Source organism: Haemaphysalis longicornis, unplaced genomic scaffold (assembly GCF_048455015.1).
Source record: "Haemaphysalis longicornis isolate Haplotype H1 unplaced genomic scaffold, Haemaphysalis longicornis Haplotype H1 scaffold_12, whole genome shotgun sequence".
Lineage (NCBI taxonomy): Eukaryota > Metazoa > Arthropoda > Arachnida > Ixodida > Ixodidae > Haemaphysalis > Haemaphysalis longicornis.
The window spans coordinates 28,196,476-28,210,627 of NW_027526225.1; the positions used below are offsets into that span (position 1 = coordinate 28,196,476).

Below are 14,152 nucleotides of genomic sequence, written 5' to 3' on the forward strand. Positions count from 1 at the left end.
ATTTATAGTGAGCTGACTTATAGTCAAAACAGCCCTTTCGAAGCATTCATTTTGTAATAGATAATCCATGTTTTAATAGGGAAATCAGCAGGAGGCCCAAACTTTTTTTGAAACAGTGTCTGCCAACCGGGCTCCCTAATCACGAAAGGCCCGGTTCATTTGAACCCCCCCCATGGATAATCCGCTTTTCATCGTGTCCTTTGGACCGTCCTTTGGAGACATTTACAAATATCCATGTTCATTATAAACAAATCGAAGGTGTCGCTTTAAATGTCATAATGTTTTCTATTTCACCTCTGATATTGCTGCACATGTTATCTTATCTCCTTTGATTGAGAGAGGGTCGCAAACTAACGTCACCAGCCCAGAATAATCAGCGCAGCGCAGCAATTAAGGCACTTCTGAATCTCAAACGTTGCTTTGGTGTCCGTTTATTTGCTTGACATACTTGTCATTACTATTTTGTTTTCACTTAATCTCTGGCAGAATGCAGGCCATGCGGTAAGGGGTTTCATCAAACTGCCTGTGATATTTCTGCTCTCAGAAGCAAAGTAAATAAAAAATCGGTTGGGTGGTTACTGACAAGTTAAGTTTTTTGAGGGCGGGAGGAGACGGCGAAGTTTACGCCACACATTTATCTACATTGGGTTTAACAAAATGTGTGCATTCTAAACGCACTCATGTAGTTCTTATATAGCATGGTGTTTTGTAACGAACGCTCCAAATACACGGAAAAAGTAAACGCCCACTTCGCGCTACTCGGCTAACTTGAAGCTTCGCAGCACTTGGGGAGCGCGCGGAACGCTGCACGGACGGTGCGCAGATGCACCCTCTCGCACAGCAGCGCCCCAAGCGGGCGCCGCCGGCAGTCATCACGGTCGGGGCCTCCTCCGCGCCCGCCCTCAGCACACTAGCCAGTATATTCTAGGCACTATAGTACAAGAAGTCCAACAATGGAAGTGTGGCCAGACAGCTAGAGAAGAAATAAAAAATCACGCATTTCCACGAAGTGAACCATGACGAGTGGCCGAAGACCTGGGGATCGTTCTTACCGTAAATCACCCGTGGCATTGCCCACTCGCGCATGTAAATGAGTGACAACGCGCGTGTACAGTATATACAATTCCAATCCAATCCAAGGTAAGGCAAGGCAATGAAATGCTCCTTGTGCATGCGCAACACTGTGTACACGGACGCCAAGGGACAAGCCACGGACAAAGCGAGGTTCTAAGCTGCTTCGCCCCTAAAAGGAGGCTCACCTGTCGAGGCTGTTGTCGTCGCCAAATTTCTTGAGCAGCTTGAGCACCGTCTCCTTGCCGACGCCGGCCACACCTTGAAAGTAATCACAGCCACACAACAACGCCAAGGCCACGAGCTTCTCCCGATCTAAGCCCAGCTTCTCTTCGATGTCTGGCATCCTGTACTCGAGCACGTGGGGATCCTGGCAGGGGTTGGGGGAAAGAAAAATCCTTGCAGGCAAAAACAACACCTTTCAATTTTCAAGCAAACTCTGTAAAACTTGCCACTCTCGCTGCCTTTTTCCCACTGATTTCAAATATGCCATTATTTTTTTCCGTTGGTCAATTAGTTACCAAGATAATTAGAGATGATTAGCCACTTTTGGAGGAACAATGGGCACAACAGTCTTGGCCATAAAACTGTAATCTTTAGATTTTCCAATACTATGAACCCTGATGAGTGCAATAAGAGAATCGGCTTTTTGATGCACCGCTTGTAACTAATTTTACAGCTCATTAAACTTCGGTGTTTGAAATGGGCCTTCGAAATGCTTCCTTGCCACTGGTGCAGAAAAGTCGCAGAGGCAGCCATTTTGTCTTTCAAGAGCACTCCAATTGAGCATGGTGAAACGGTGGTGGTGCTGCGACACTTGCACAAGCAAACAGGGCGGGACCAGCTCATTTTCTAGGAACCATAGCATCCATACACACTGTTAGCAACCTGTCAGTCGTGTCTATTAATAAGCCTGGTCCCTCCATTTGTTTACCTTCAAGGCAGCACCGATAAAGCAATCCCCTGTAACCAGCACATTTTCGGTATCGCGCTGGGATTTTACACCGCGAGGGGTAAGGGGTGTCCAGCCTTTCCCTCATGACAGTTCCTATACACTAGGTAGGTTGCTTACACCCTTGCTTACACCAGGACTGCATTTTCTGCCAGTTTGCTCTCTTGGGAAAGTCCTGGTGGTTTCTGCACGCGTCCCAATTCCCATGGTTACTCGTACAGCCTTGATCCACTCAGGACAAGAAATTCCCTTCAATACAGATTACACAGCTACCCTTATAAGCTGCACAATTTATCTGCACCCATCAAAACTGCAGACAAGACAAAAAAGAAAGGAGTCTGCTTTTAAAATTATTTCCAGAAAACTGCATTTTTAAATAACCTTTGAATTAACAGTGGAAATGCTTAACTTCGCATGCCTGTTCAGGAAGTTTCTCTGAATCTGAACAAAAAGCTTCACTACAACTGGATTAAAATATCTGAATTCTGTTGCTACCATTGGATGCTATCAAGTTAAAAGTTGATTTAAGCTGATATTTCACCACTGCCTGCAATATTAAAGGAGCCATGAAGAGAAAACACAAGTTTGGTTCATTCGAAAGATTGCCTCGTTAGAACCATAACGACACCACTTATAACGCAAACTTCGCTCAAATAAGCTACATAATTAGGAAAAACGGGAATGGTCATGCGACCCACCAGCTCATTTCCCGCAACAGAACCTATGCCGTCACATGGGCTAAGCTCTGCGATTGGCGGAGGCCGGCAAAAGCAAACGCATGTTAGGCAGGGCTTACAGTTTGCATAGCGAGCTAAATGCCCGTGAAACATACTGCACATTCTTTTTATGACAAAGAACGGTGGAGTAAACGGTTGAAGTTCCGAACGAACACGCAAGCGTGTGCGCCAATGCGTACGAAACAACCGCCTGGCCGAGCTCGACATCTCGCCGTCGCGCAGACGAATTTTCGGGTTCGAGGCGCTCTGACCTTGGAGGAAAAATGCCGTAAACACCGCGCATTGACGCTCGTATCTTTCTGGTCGAAGCAGAGAGCTCGCGCGAACGGCTTTCCATACACGACACCGGCCAACTGGCATAAGCGATACTGCTACTGAAGTTGAACTATTATTAACCGTAATAAAAATACGGCACATACGTACCAGTCTGTATTCGTCCGTGGCGACGGCGCTGACGAGGCAGCGGTGCCGACGGCAGGGCGTTCGTCTGTTGTGGCTATCGCGGAATGGTCGCTTTCCCGTCCACCGCGTATCCCACAACTCTTGCCGCTCGTGCACTTAGAAGCGTTGAGCGTTCAAGTGGTGTGAGGTTGTTAAATGCAAGCCCGAGCTCCTCGGCGAGAGTTTTGTTCTCCGGATCAGGCGATTCCATGACTAGGGCTGCGGGTGCACTAGGTTTTACTAGCATTTTTAAAATGGCCGCCGTCTCGGTCGACTCCCGCGTGTGGGTGCTATATGGAGTCGACATACTAAGTATCTGTTTCATGGACCGGCCCGTGTGACACCATTGCTCACGTCACCAAATGTGCAATTTTAGCGGGAGATTTAAAATTTTGGCTTAAATTGCCTTATTTCTCAGTGAATAAAGCATCATTTGCTTCCGGGAAAGCGCTTGGGGTACTATGAAACACCTAATCTTTCGAATAAAACAAACTTTTGTTTTCTCTTCATGGCTCCTTTAATGTAATTTTGGAACCACGCTTCTTATTGGCCTGTCAGCAGCACTGTGTAACTTAGCGCCAGGACCTTACCGTGTCATCAATGCAGAGCTTGCGGTACACGGTACGGGCACCATAGAGAAACGCATCGCCATCCTGGGTAATGCAACCATCCACCATCTGTCCCCAATGAAATGAGAGGAAACTCTATTAAAGGGACACTGAAGTGAATTTGTCAAGCTCCCGTTTTTGCTTGCACTGTGTAGACTGGCTCAAATTAGCACACTTTTCATCGTTTATCCGGTTGACAAATCGGTAATTATTTTACAAAGCGCGAAAGAAGAAAAACTACCATGCGCGGTTTGCGGCGGCCACACAAACTAAGCTTTGACGTTGGGAGGAGGGGGGCGCCATGATTGGACGATGCCCAAGGTTAGCAATCAAACAAGTTTCGGTTTCGGTTTCGGTCTGTAAAACAACATGTTTGACATTCGATGGCGTCGTTGGATGGGCATTCTCAATATCCCAGTTATCGTAGTACCGCGCTTCTGCCATGTTGTCGGCTGTAAAATGCATAAGATAAGCCTCCCAGGACGGCTTGGAATCGTAGCATTCACTATCTGAGGCCTACGCAGTGCATGAACGCCCTCCGCGTCCCCGCAGACGCTCAAATGCATGCGCTTTTCCCTCATATTTGGAGCTTGCCTCGCTCATGCCTGTATCGTAAAAAGCGTGTTCGCACCAGGCCAAGGGTCTGTTGATTCTGGCCTGTGCCCACTGCCCGCAAGCAGTCGGTGCTTATGGCAACAGCACGCCAACGAGAACTCGCTAGCGCGGCAGTGCCAGCCTGCGCGAGTTCTGTGGACTAGTTCGTGGAGCAATGAACGTTGTGGCTCAAAAAAAGGTGAACTCAGTATACAAAACATCGGCGAAAAACGAAAAAGTTAACTCATAAAAAAAAAAAAATAGCATGTACCCGCGGCGATTCGAACTTGTGACTGGCAAAACACTTGCGGTGACATACCTAGCGCACCAGACAACTAGGCCACAGGAGGCCGCTGGCGGCAATGGAAAATATCAGGTATATAATGTATAACCAGTTTACACTTTTATTTAGTTTTAGTATTTCAAGCAGCTTAGGTGACTATTTGTTGTATTGCACTCGTGCAGTAAGCGTCCTCCCGAGTTTCCACAATAGTTCACGTCTAGCAATTGCATTTCGTAGACGGGAAAGCGTTCGCAGATGCGTAGTCGTGCTGCTGACCGTTGTGCTTGTTCGCCCAGCGCAAAAAAGTGCTTCCCGCACCCTAGTTTTACGCTGTATGGTAAAAATATCAGTTGATTTTATTTCCTTAGTACCTATATTGACTTCGCTCACTCTTCTCCCCCTTCAAGAGGCCTTATATTTTCCTACTGGCGTACCAGTCAGCGAAGCGTCGCATGTGCGCTTGTGCAGCGCTTGTGTGAAGCGACCTTGACTTGGAGCTAGATACAGTGTACAAACTAACGAAGTAAAGGAAGGCGCATTCTTCCATTCCCAAACGTGTTGTGGCTTAGTTTCAACTGATCGAACGAATTGCGACGACCCGTCGGCGGCCGGCGGACTAAACGATGTGAAGTGAATGAAGTGAAAACTTTTATTTATTTAATCATACACTTATTTCTTTGTTTATTTGTTTACCATCAGGGCCAGGAGGCATTACAGGGGGGAGAGGTTACAATCTATGCACTAAAAACATAGTAAAGCTGTCCGTTTGTTATAGAAACATAAAGTCACCTTATTATGCAATGCTAGCTAAGGTGTCGTGAAAAATATGGTTATCAGTGGTGGATACACTTGTTTGGCTGTAGCAGTGTGATTCTCGCAAACCACCAATGGTTTTGAAAACCGTGCAACCACATTGGGAGCCCAACATGGGGAGCCAAAATTGTCGTTGGGATGTCCATGACCAAATTTTACGAGAATGCTGCGAGGAAACTTCTGCTTAGTCTTTGAACTGCAGTACATACCAAATGAATGAATAGAACTTTTAAAGCTGTGCTTCTATGAAGTTTGCTCAGTGAGACCACATCCACACCTAACAAGTCTGGCCACACTGCCAATCTGTGTATCCAAGTTCGTGTAGGTATTTATGTTGCCACACAAATATCATACGTTTCTCCAGTAGAGAGGCTTGTACTACACGGTTCCCACCCCAGAGAAGTCCAGACTTTTCTTGTCCAGAAGCCGAATTCCGAGTTTTGACCGCTTTGTGTCTGTTTCAAAGTGTTCCTTTCAGATATCGGCCTGAAGGCAGAAGACACAATGTGACACAAAACAATAAGCAAAGAGGAGGGGCATCGGTTTCGGTGCAAGTCAGAAGCCCCACAACGAGACATACATTACAATTGAAATGGGTGTGAAATGGACATTTTTTAAGTGGCCCTTGAGGAGTGACGTGGGTTGATGAGTGAGCAGTCATTGCCAACCCTCACGTTTACTTAAAGGCCAACTTCACTCAAAATTTCGACCTCTTGAGAACCCTATTTTCGTATAGTCTGCTTAAAAAGAAAGCAACATGCAAAATACAACAGCTGAAATACCGTATTTATTCGAATATAAGGCGAGGTTTCTTTCCAAAATCCGTCGTCTCAAAGTCATAACCCGTCTTACATTCGAACCTCAGAAATATACTTTTTTTTTTCTTTTTGACTCTCCAAACTGCACCCTCGCCTTATAATCGAATAAATATGATACGTGCGTGGACGCCGTAAGCGGCCAGAAAAAATCGGCGATTTTGAAACCGAAACCAATGAGAATGCGGCCATTGTAGTGACGTTGCAGCCGTCCAGCGAGCGGCCGGACGGTCACCAGTTCGGGAGAAAGTCTGCGCGCAAGCTCTACGCGTGCACAGGGCAGCAAATGGATGAAGCGTGCACAGCAGAGCTCGAGAGGAAGAAGTTGCCGTCGGCTGGAACGTCACAGGCGCGTCATTTCTGTTTACGCAATCCGCCGGCAGGTGCAGCGTGGTCTGCGGCGGAGCTTTTTTATACGCTCCTGACTGATTAACGAGGCGTTTCACGCAGCTACCACTCGTGTCCCAGCAGATTTTGGGGTACTTACTGTGCATTCAAAATAAATTTTATCGAGGTGAAATTCGAGTGCAGTTGGCCTTTGAACACCATAGCCACTTCAGCGGTCTCTCCGACTTTACGAGCCTACTGGCTGCTTCAAGAAGAGCCGCAGTGCATGCAGAGGCAGAGACGACAGAGGCGCCACCCACCTCCTTCTTGTCCAGGTAGGCACAGGTGCCCTCCGCTTCGCCCGCACCCTGAACGTAAGGGAGGCCCAGGGCATCCAGGAGATCTCGGCACTTGGGGTGGAACGGGGGAGAGAGGGAAAACGAAGACATGCCGTGATTAGCACTTAACAGTGAACCAATAGACCTCAGCTCACACCCTGGTAGCATGACAGAGTCACGCGACACGTGCGGCTGAGGGACAACATACTCTTCAGAACACTTATCTCGGTAATCTGCACAATATACACCCCCTCTCGTTCTCTCTCCAGGAACGATTAGTTCAGCTCACCCCTAGGGCACTAACACTCTGGAGACAACTGCAAAAGATCGGCTGCATCCTAAGGATGTCGCGGAACAATCCGTTTCAGTGCTGGTGTTAGCTCGCAATACTACAAAGATACCCACAGCAACCGTTAAAGGGGCCACCAAGACAAAATACAAGTTTTGTTCATTAGAAAGACTGCTTTGTCCCCATTACAATGGTAAGAATTTCATTGCAAATGTCGAAACGAGTAATGGAGATATTAACGAAAACATGGGAGGTAGTGCCGGCGATTTCTCTGTGATGTCACACAATCATGTTCGTGCGATTGGCAGCCGCGCACATAAGCTGCATGATTGGGTGATTGCATTTACTAACGCACTGTTTACTTGCATTTAGTTGACGCACTGATAACCATGGTTTTAGTGCTGCACACATCTGCCTATAACACGTCACTGCAGCACAAAATTTGAAAGCTTTTGGAAACTTGTCTCATTTTTTCGGTTAAAAAGCACCTTTCGTGATGATAGCCCCTCAGGGACCTCATTTTCACCAAGGACCTTTCACTCAACTAGGTGAAGCACCCATAGATGCATGCTAGCTTTGCGTGAAGCAAACAAAGCTGACTGACTATGGCATCTTTTCTGCAAATAAGTAGTAGTACGACCTTGCTTGCGTATAAATAAAATGTTTTGATCTTTGTTTCATCTTTTCATTTCACAACCCGCTTATAACAATTATCGGTTATAACCATGAGATTTCCTTGCACTTGAATACTGTTATAAGTTGACTAGACTGTATTTGTTGAGATGCATCAATTCCAAGTAGGCCAGCTCGCAGTTAACCCACTCAGTTGGTAGGGTCTTGCTGAAGGGGGGGCCACCATCTGATTCTCAACACGGCATGCAATCTTTTGCCAGGAGTGACCATGTTAGCCTTTTTTACTAGATTGCAGGAAATGGACGACGTGGCATGGAAGCTACATCGTTGAAGGCGGCCACTGTGCACAAACGAACGTAGCATCCCTTCACTGAAACTGGTGCAACATTCTGGCATGTTCTTCGGGTACAGTATACACTGGTGGCCAGCTGAGTTAGCCGAGCCCAGGAAAGAGATGTCTGCACGCAGCGGAGTCGAGACCCAAAATGTCTGTTTATTTTTCAGGCATGCACGCTCCTTCCCGGCGGCACGCCCTCTCTGCGGTGGTGGGCTGTGTATGTCACACATTCAGCTTCCCAATCAGTCTTCTTTGAAAGTGTGCGTGCCATCAGAGTGTCTTCCGCTTCGCAACGACTACACGTCGTGTACGACCACTGCTTCACGCAGGCGTCAACAGATGGCGCCACCGTCCTGTCCGCCTGGCTGTCCCCCTTTCACGAGGCCATCCACAGATGGCGTCACCATGGCAGCTAAGAGCTGACGGGGCAGCTGGATGCCTGCTGGGCTAGAATGAAGAAGTCTTCTTGCCACTGACACCTGGCTGGCTGGTTTGCTCGCTTGGTTCCGCCACTCCACTCAAGGCTTCAATCTCCCACAACACACTGCACAGTTCTCGTCCAAGCCACACTGAACTCACAAGACGCCGCTTCAAAATGACCACAGAGCACAGTCCGTGGCAGCTATGAGGGCTGCTGGCTCCCAGCGAGGTTGGCTCAGTTTAAGCTTCTTGGCCAGTCCAACGTCAGCATAGACAATGATGACCTACTGCAGCTGTTGTAGCTTTTAGGAACTTTCAGCCCTTCTTGTTTTATAAGCCAGAAGCACTTCTGCCTTATCTTAAAAGAAGTTTGCAAAATAGTCAAAACTTCTGGACACATTAGAGAAACTCAGGGGTGTTAGAAGGAATAAAAACTTCACGTGAGCCAGCCACACTCTTTTTCATCTTTCTTCTTTTGGGGGAATTAAACACCACCTACAGTATGTACCATGCATAATAAAACACGTGGTCATGCAGGTGTAACAACATATGGAGGGTGCAACAATGGGTGTTCAAGATTCAAATTCTGGGAGTTGCGCGTGCTGTAATGAAGGGCTCCTCCAGATTAATTTCCCCCACCTGAGGATCTCAAGTGTGCACTGAATCTCGACACACAGTTTTTCGCCTCCACCAGAAAAACAGCAGCCGAGACCGAGGTCGCACCAACGTCCTTGGACACAGCAGCACAACGCCTTATCCACTGAGCCACTCCACGGGGTGTGGGGCGTAACGTTTCAAGACTGTAACTGCAAGAATACTAATGGCTTCGAGCTAAAGTGGTATTGCCCAAGAGGGCTTGCAACTACATTGCATTGACGACTTTGAGTTGGTGTTGCTTTTCAATGGCTTCAAACAAGACTTGCACGCAGTACAAGTGGCAACTTTGGAGAGTTGGAGCAGCGATTTCTGTGACCAACAACCAATGCCATAGAAATCAAACTGAAGCAAATAATGAAGCAACTAATCTATGGTGGCCTAGAAATACCTTGTCAGAAATTTATTACTCCATCTGCCACCAGGTCTACAAGAACAAAACTTGACAAACATCTTATAGAGTACAGGTTTCACAATGAATCCTTTAAATACTCTTATTTTCCATGTGTGACAAGAGAATGGAATTGCCTTCCTAATTAAATTGTAATTAGTGCATCCCTTGATAATTTTACTTCTAAACTGTCGTACTTCTTGTTAGATAGCCCTTCTTGATTTGTGTTCTGTCCTCCATTTTGCTGAAACTCTCATGTGTTAGTATATGTAATGCATAATCGTCGTTATCCTTTGAATTGCTACGTGTTTATGCGTGTAGTCTATTTGGCTGATATGGTTGTTTTCACCTTGATGCTTGTTTCTGCTTTTGTGAACTGTACAAAAAGAGCACGCTTATTTTTAACGTACCCCCCCATTCCTGCAACAGCCTCCAGAGTTGAGGCTAGCCGCAAAAATAAATAAATAAATAAATAAAAATATAATAAAAAATAAACAAACAAACAAATAAATAAAATAAATAAATATGCGTGTCATGATTGATACTTCTTACAATCACAAGTGAAAATGCGTAATCAATATTAATTAAAAGCTGGCTAGGAAGTACTGGCGGGTGTGAAACATTGGAGGCACTATGAATGCATCAGTGGTGCCGCTATCCAGGCTGACTGTGTTTGGCATACCTCCCCCGAGTTCATGCGCACCAATGTATGTCTGCCGTGAAACCCATCTTCCGCTTCTTTCCCCCCTAACCTTTGCTAAACAACCCTTATCGACATTATATATTCCACTTACGGCCAGTTGAAAAAGCACTGTGAAGGGCAGTGGTGTTACAAAATACACTAAAACAACAAATGCAGCAAAATACAGTACTTCATCACAAGATGCATAATGTCATAAACAATCTTTTGTAAGAAAGGAAGATTATGTGCGCATTGTAAAGGAGAAAGAATCCATATGCTCATCGCAAAGAAAAAAAAAAGAGAAAGGAAAGACACAAAAGAACCAGCTTGTACTACTTGAATTTGATTCAACTGCACCCATCAACGTGCTAATAAACCAATAGGCTTAGTTCCCAAGTCAAAACTAGATTTTTTTGGAAAGACTCATCATGTTTGATTCTTTTCTCTTCTGTCTATTTTTTCTTCATTTTCTTTAGCGTTTACCTTACATCTTACCTTACAACACTAATGTTATCTAATATTGCTATTAGGTGTATGTTCTTTTAGTACACTATGAAGATGCTTTGAAGCTTCTGCTGTATTCCTTTTTTTTCTTTTCTTTTTTTGCCTAGTACACACGCTGCGAAGGTTCTTTCGTGTGTTGTATTTTTGTTTGCGCTGTGCTGCCCATGTGCCACTCCCCTCAATAATGCCCCCGGGGTACCATGAGGGTATCTTGAACAAATAAATACCATATATACTCGCATAATGATCGCACCCCTTAAAGTATGACGTCGAAGTTCGATTTTTAAAATTTCCCGCACAATGAACTCACCCTGAACTAGCCACAGCAATATGCCGGATATGTGCAAAGCCTAGCTGATGATGGTCGTGCGTACCTCTGTTTCCTTCCCTTTCAAAGTGCACGCGGCTACGTTGTTGCGGCAGACTTGCCGATATTAGCGATAGTGGCAAGCATGCGTTCAATACTGATGAGGAAGAAAATCTCACTAAATGCAGATAATACACTCACAATACAAAGAAAAAAAAAAAAAAAAAAACGCACTCAGGTTGCTGAGTCGGCCACCACATCTGTTTTGATGTCCCGCACTGTAACGGTGGCAGCCACTTATTGGTTCAACTATGGTGCCTAGAATATCCAGTATATTCTAGGCACTATAGTCAAACTGCTGTCACCTCGCAGCAAACTCGTACCAGCGCGTTTGGTAATTCATGAAAAACACGGCATTTTGCGTCACTTTGCAAAGCGGCTGGCGGCGGTGTGCAGTGTTTTTACTGTTTTTATTTATTATTTTTATTACATTCGTGAGAACTATCGCAAAAATTTTTACCCACAGTTTGCTTGCGTTTCCTGTTCTCAAAAATGTTTTGCAAGATATTTATCCCGCGTAATGAATGCACCCCTAAATTTACATCAATTCCTTTAAAAAAAAAAAAGTGCTATAATTACGCGAGTAAATACGGTAGATCGACACGGAATGCGCGCCCCCACTGCTTCCCCCCCTCCCACACTCCTCACCTGGCTGGTGAGGGCCTGAAGCCCTGGCCGACTGCGGCCCCCCGCTGTCTTGGTGGTGCCCTGGCCAAAGCGAACCTGGCTCCGCTGGGAGAGGGCCTCCCCCTTCACTTGGGGGACCTCCCCTTCGAGCACAAAGATGGGCTGGATCCCGTAGCCCAGCAGCTTGTTGCAGCGGTAGAACAGGTTCCTGCACACACACACACACGACACAGCACCCGTCACTGGCACGCTGGGCGAAGGAAATCCCTCGGGGCACTTCAGTCTGCTGATGTTCGTTGGAGGCGAAATCCTGGTGATACTTATTAACAACTTTTTGTTGAACATCGCATTTGCACTGTTTTCTTCGCTTTCACTTCTTTGTATTTTAGCGCAAATTACTACGACCAGCTTCTTCTTTTCCGCTACACTGTGTGTGTGTCTCTTTTGTCTTGTCTGTTCGTCTTACGGCTTGAATTATGGCGGCGAGCTTAATCCCACATGCAACAGTCTCCCAGGAATGAGGGTTCTGCGTGGCCGGTGTGGGCCTATTCTACTCACGTGCCATCATGTTCAGGTATCACGCGGCACACACTATTCTTCAACTTTTACACTTTCGAGTCACAGTTGTGCGAATCTGGCAAAGTGGGCACAAGAGCCCCTCAAAGCTCCCAGTTCCTGGCCAATCCCCCAAGCGGGTATGTGCCGAAAAAAAAAAAAAAAAAAAGAACAACAACAACTTTTACTACTACTTTTGTTCTATGCTGCAAAGTGTGGTTTCTGGGCTTTTTCCTATGCCTTTATACCGTGTCCAGTACCTCCAATATCCATACCAGGATGTCACACTGGCACGCTCCCTGTCAAAACTAGGGTGAAAGACCGGGCTCTGCTTATAGCTTGGTCGACAGACTGGCGCCTCTTTTTCTCGGCCAGAGACAATCACCGTTTTACAGATTGCGGACATGCTGTCTTTTTCTGGGATATTTTGCAGCGAACGCTTAGGAAAGACATCGATATCATGCCTTTCGCAATCCGATTTTTGCCACTCGGCTATCCTGGTGAGCCGCCCTATGACACGTTTGTTTTAGTTGGTTTACACAGTCTGTGGCGATGTCGCTTATGCGATAGGCATGCCGAGCCACCTAGATCAACAAAGCCGTACTTCCGATAAGCTGTGGCATTTGTACATAGTGTGTATAATTCTTTTGACCAACCACCTGACTAGTTCCCTCTTTTGAATGCTTGTGTGTGTTTGCCTGAATTTTGATGTATCTGTGTTTTTCCTAACTTTAGTATACTTTCTTGCTTGATTGACTATGTAGTGACCTCGTACTGCCATGCTTGAGCGTATTTTCCCACGCAATAAAGAAAAAAAAAAGTGGAGATAGCACAGTTGGTAGAACACCGAGCTGCTGAGCAGACCCAGGTTCAAACCCCAATAGGTCATTGTTTACTCTTTTTTGTGGCGGCCATTTTCCAGACTGGACAAGTACAAAAACGACTGGTCTCTGTTATTTGCCTACCCAGAGCAGCCCGGAGCAGCTCCAAGCAGCTCTGTACTTCATTTGCTCACAATTTCAATGGCGGGAGCAGTTTTGGGATAAGCAGGTGCTGCTCAAAGATGCTCTGGGCGAGCAAATGAAAGAGACCACTTGACACCCACAACACCAGCGCTTTTTTTGCAGATTAAGGGACTTGGGGCTTTCGTCTTTAAAAAGGTCTTGGCAAGATTACTATCCAGTTGGGTGGACATGCACATCAAACATCTTACACCTGCTGGGAGAAAAAAACCCACTGCTTTGAATTGTGAATGCAAGAAGTGAACGCCACGGAGCACTTCTTCCCACCTTGCACTGCCAGTAACTGTGACTGCCACGCCACCATGCCAGGTCAGTGGGGCTTTGCCTCGCAGTGCAATCCTTTACTTGCATCTCTATCGGTAAGAGCGAAGGTTGCACTGCGGAATGCTTTGCAGTCTCTTGCCAACCATTTCTCGGCTTCGAACGCCAATGCCAGCTTCTTCACTCAGTGAGCAATTTAAGGCTTTCATATGGAAAGAGTATCAAAATCATGCAGGACAGTCTGACTCACTTTTTATGTGCAAACACAAGGCGCTTCAAGAAACCCTTAAAGGGCGATTCAGACAAAGTACAAGTTTGATTTATTCATAAGATTTGGTGTTTTATAGTGCCCCCAGCGCTTGCTCGGCAGCAAACGATGTTTTAGTCACCAAGAATTAATCAATTCAAGCTAAAATTTGGTTCTCCCGACT

At 46.1% G+C, this 14,152-nt stretch overlaps 1 protein-coding gene across 1 annotated transcript in view; it reads right to left on the reverse strand.

Moving 5' to 3' along the window:
• Positions 1–14,152, reverse strand: part of Gen (XPG-like endonuclease) — a 56,168-nt gene that overhangs the window by 35,983 nt on the left and 6,033 nt on the right. Inside the window, exons 2-5 of the mRNA XM_077693097.1 lie at positions 11,905–12,091; positions 6,962–7,051; positions 3,792–3,878; positions 1,260–1,441 (exon numbers count right to left, since the gene is read on the reverse strand). Coding sequence (XP_077549223.1) covers positions 1,260–1,441; positions 3,792–3,878; positions 6,962–7,051; positions 11,905–12,091 — 546 coding nt within the window. The remainder of the gene's footprint in view (positions 1–1,259; positions 1,442–3,791; positions 3,879–6,961; positions 7,052–11,904; positions 12,092–14,152) is intronic.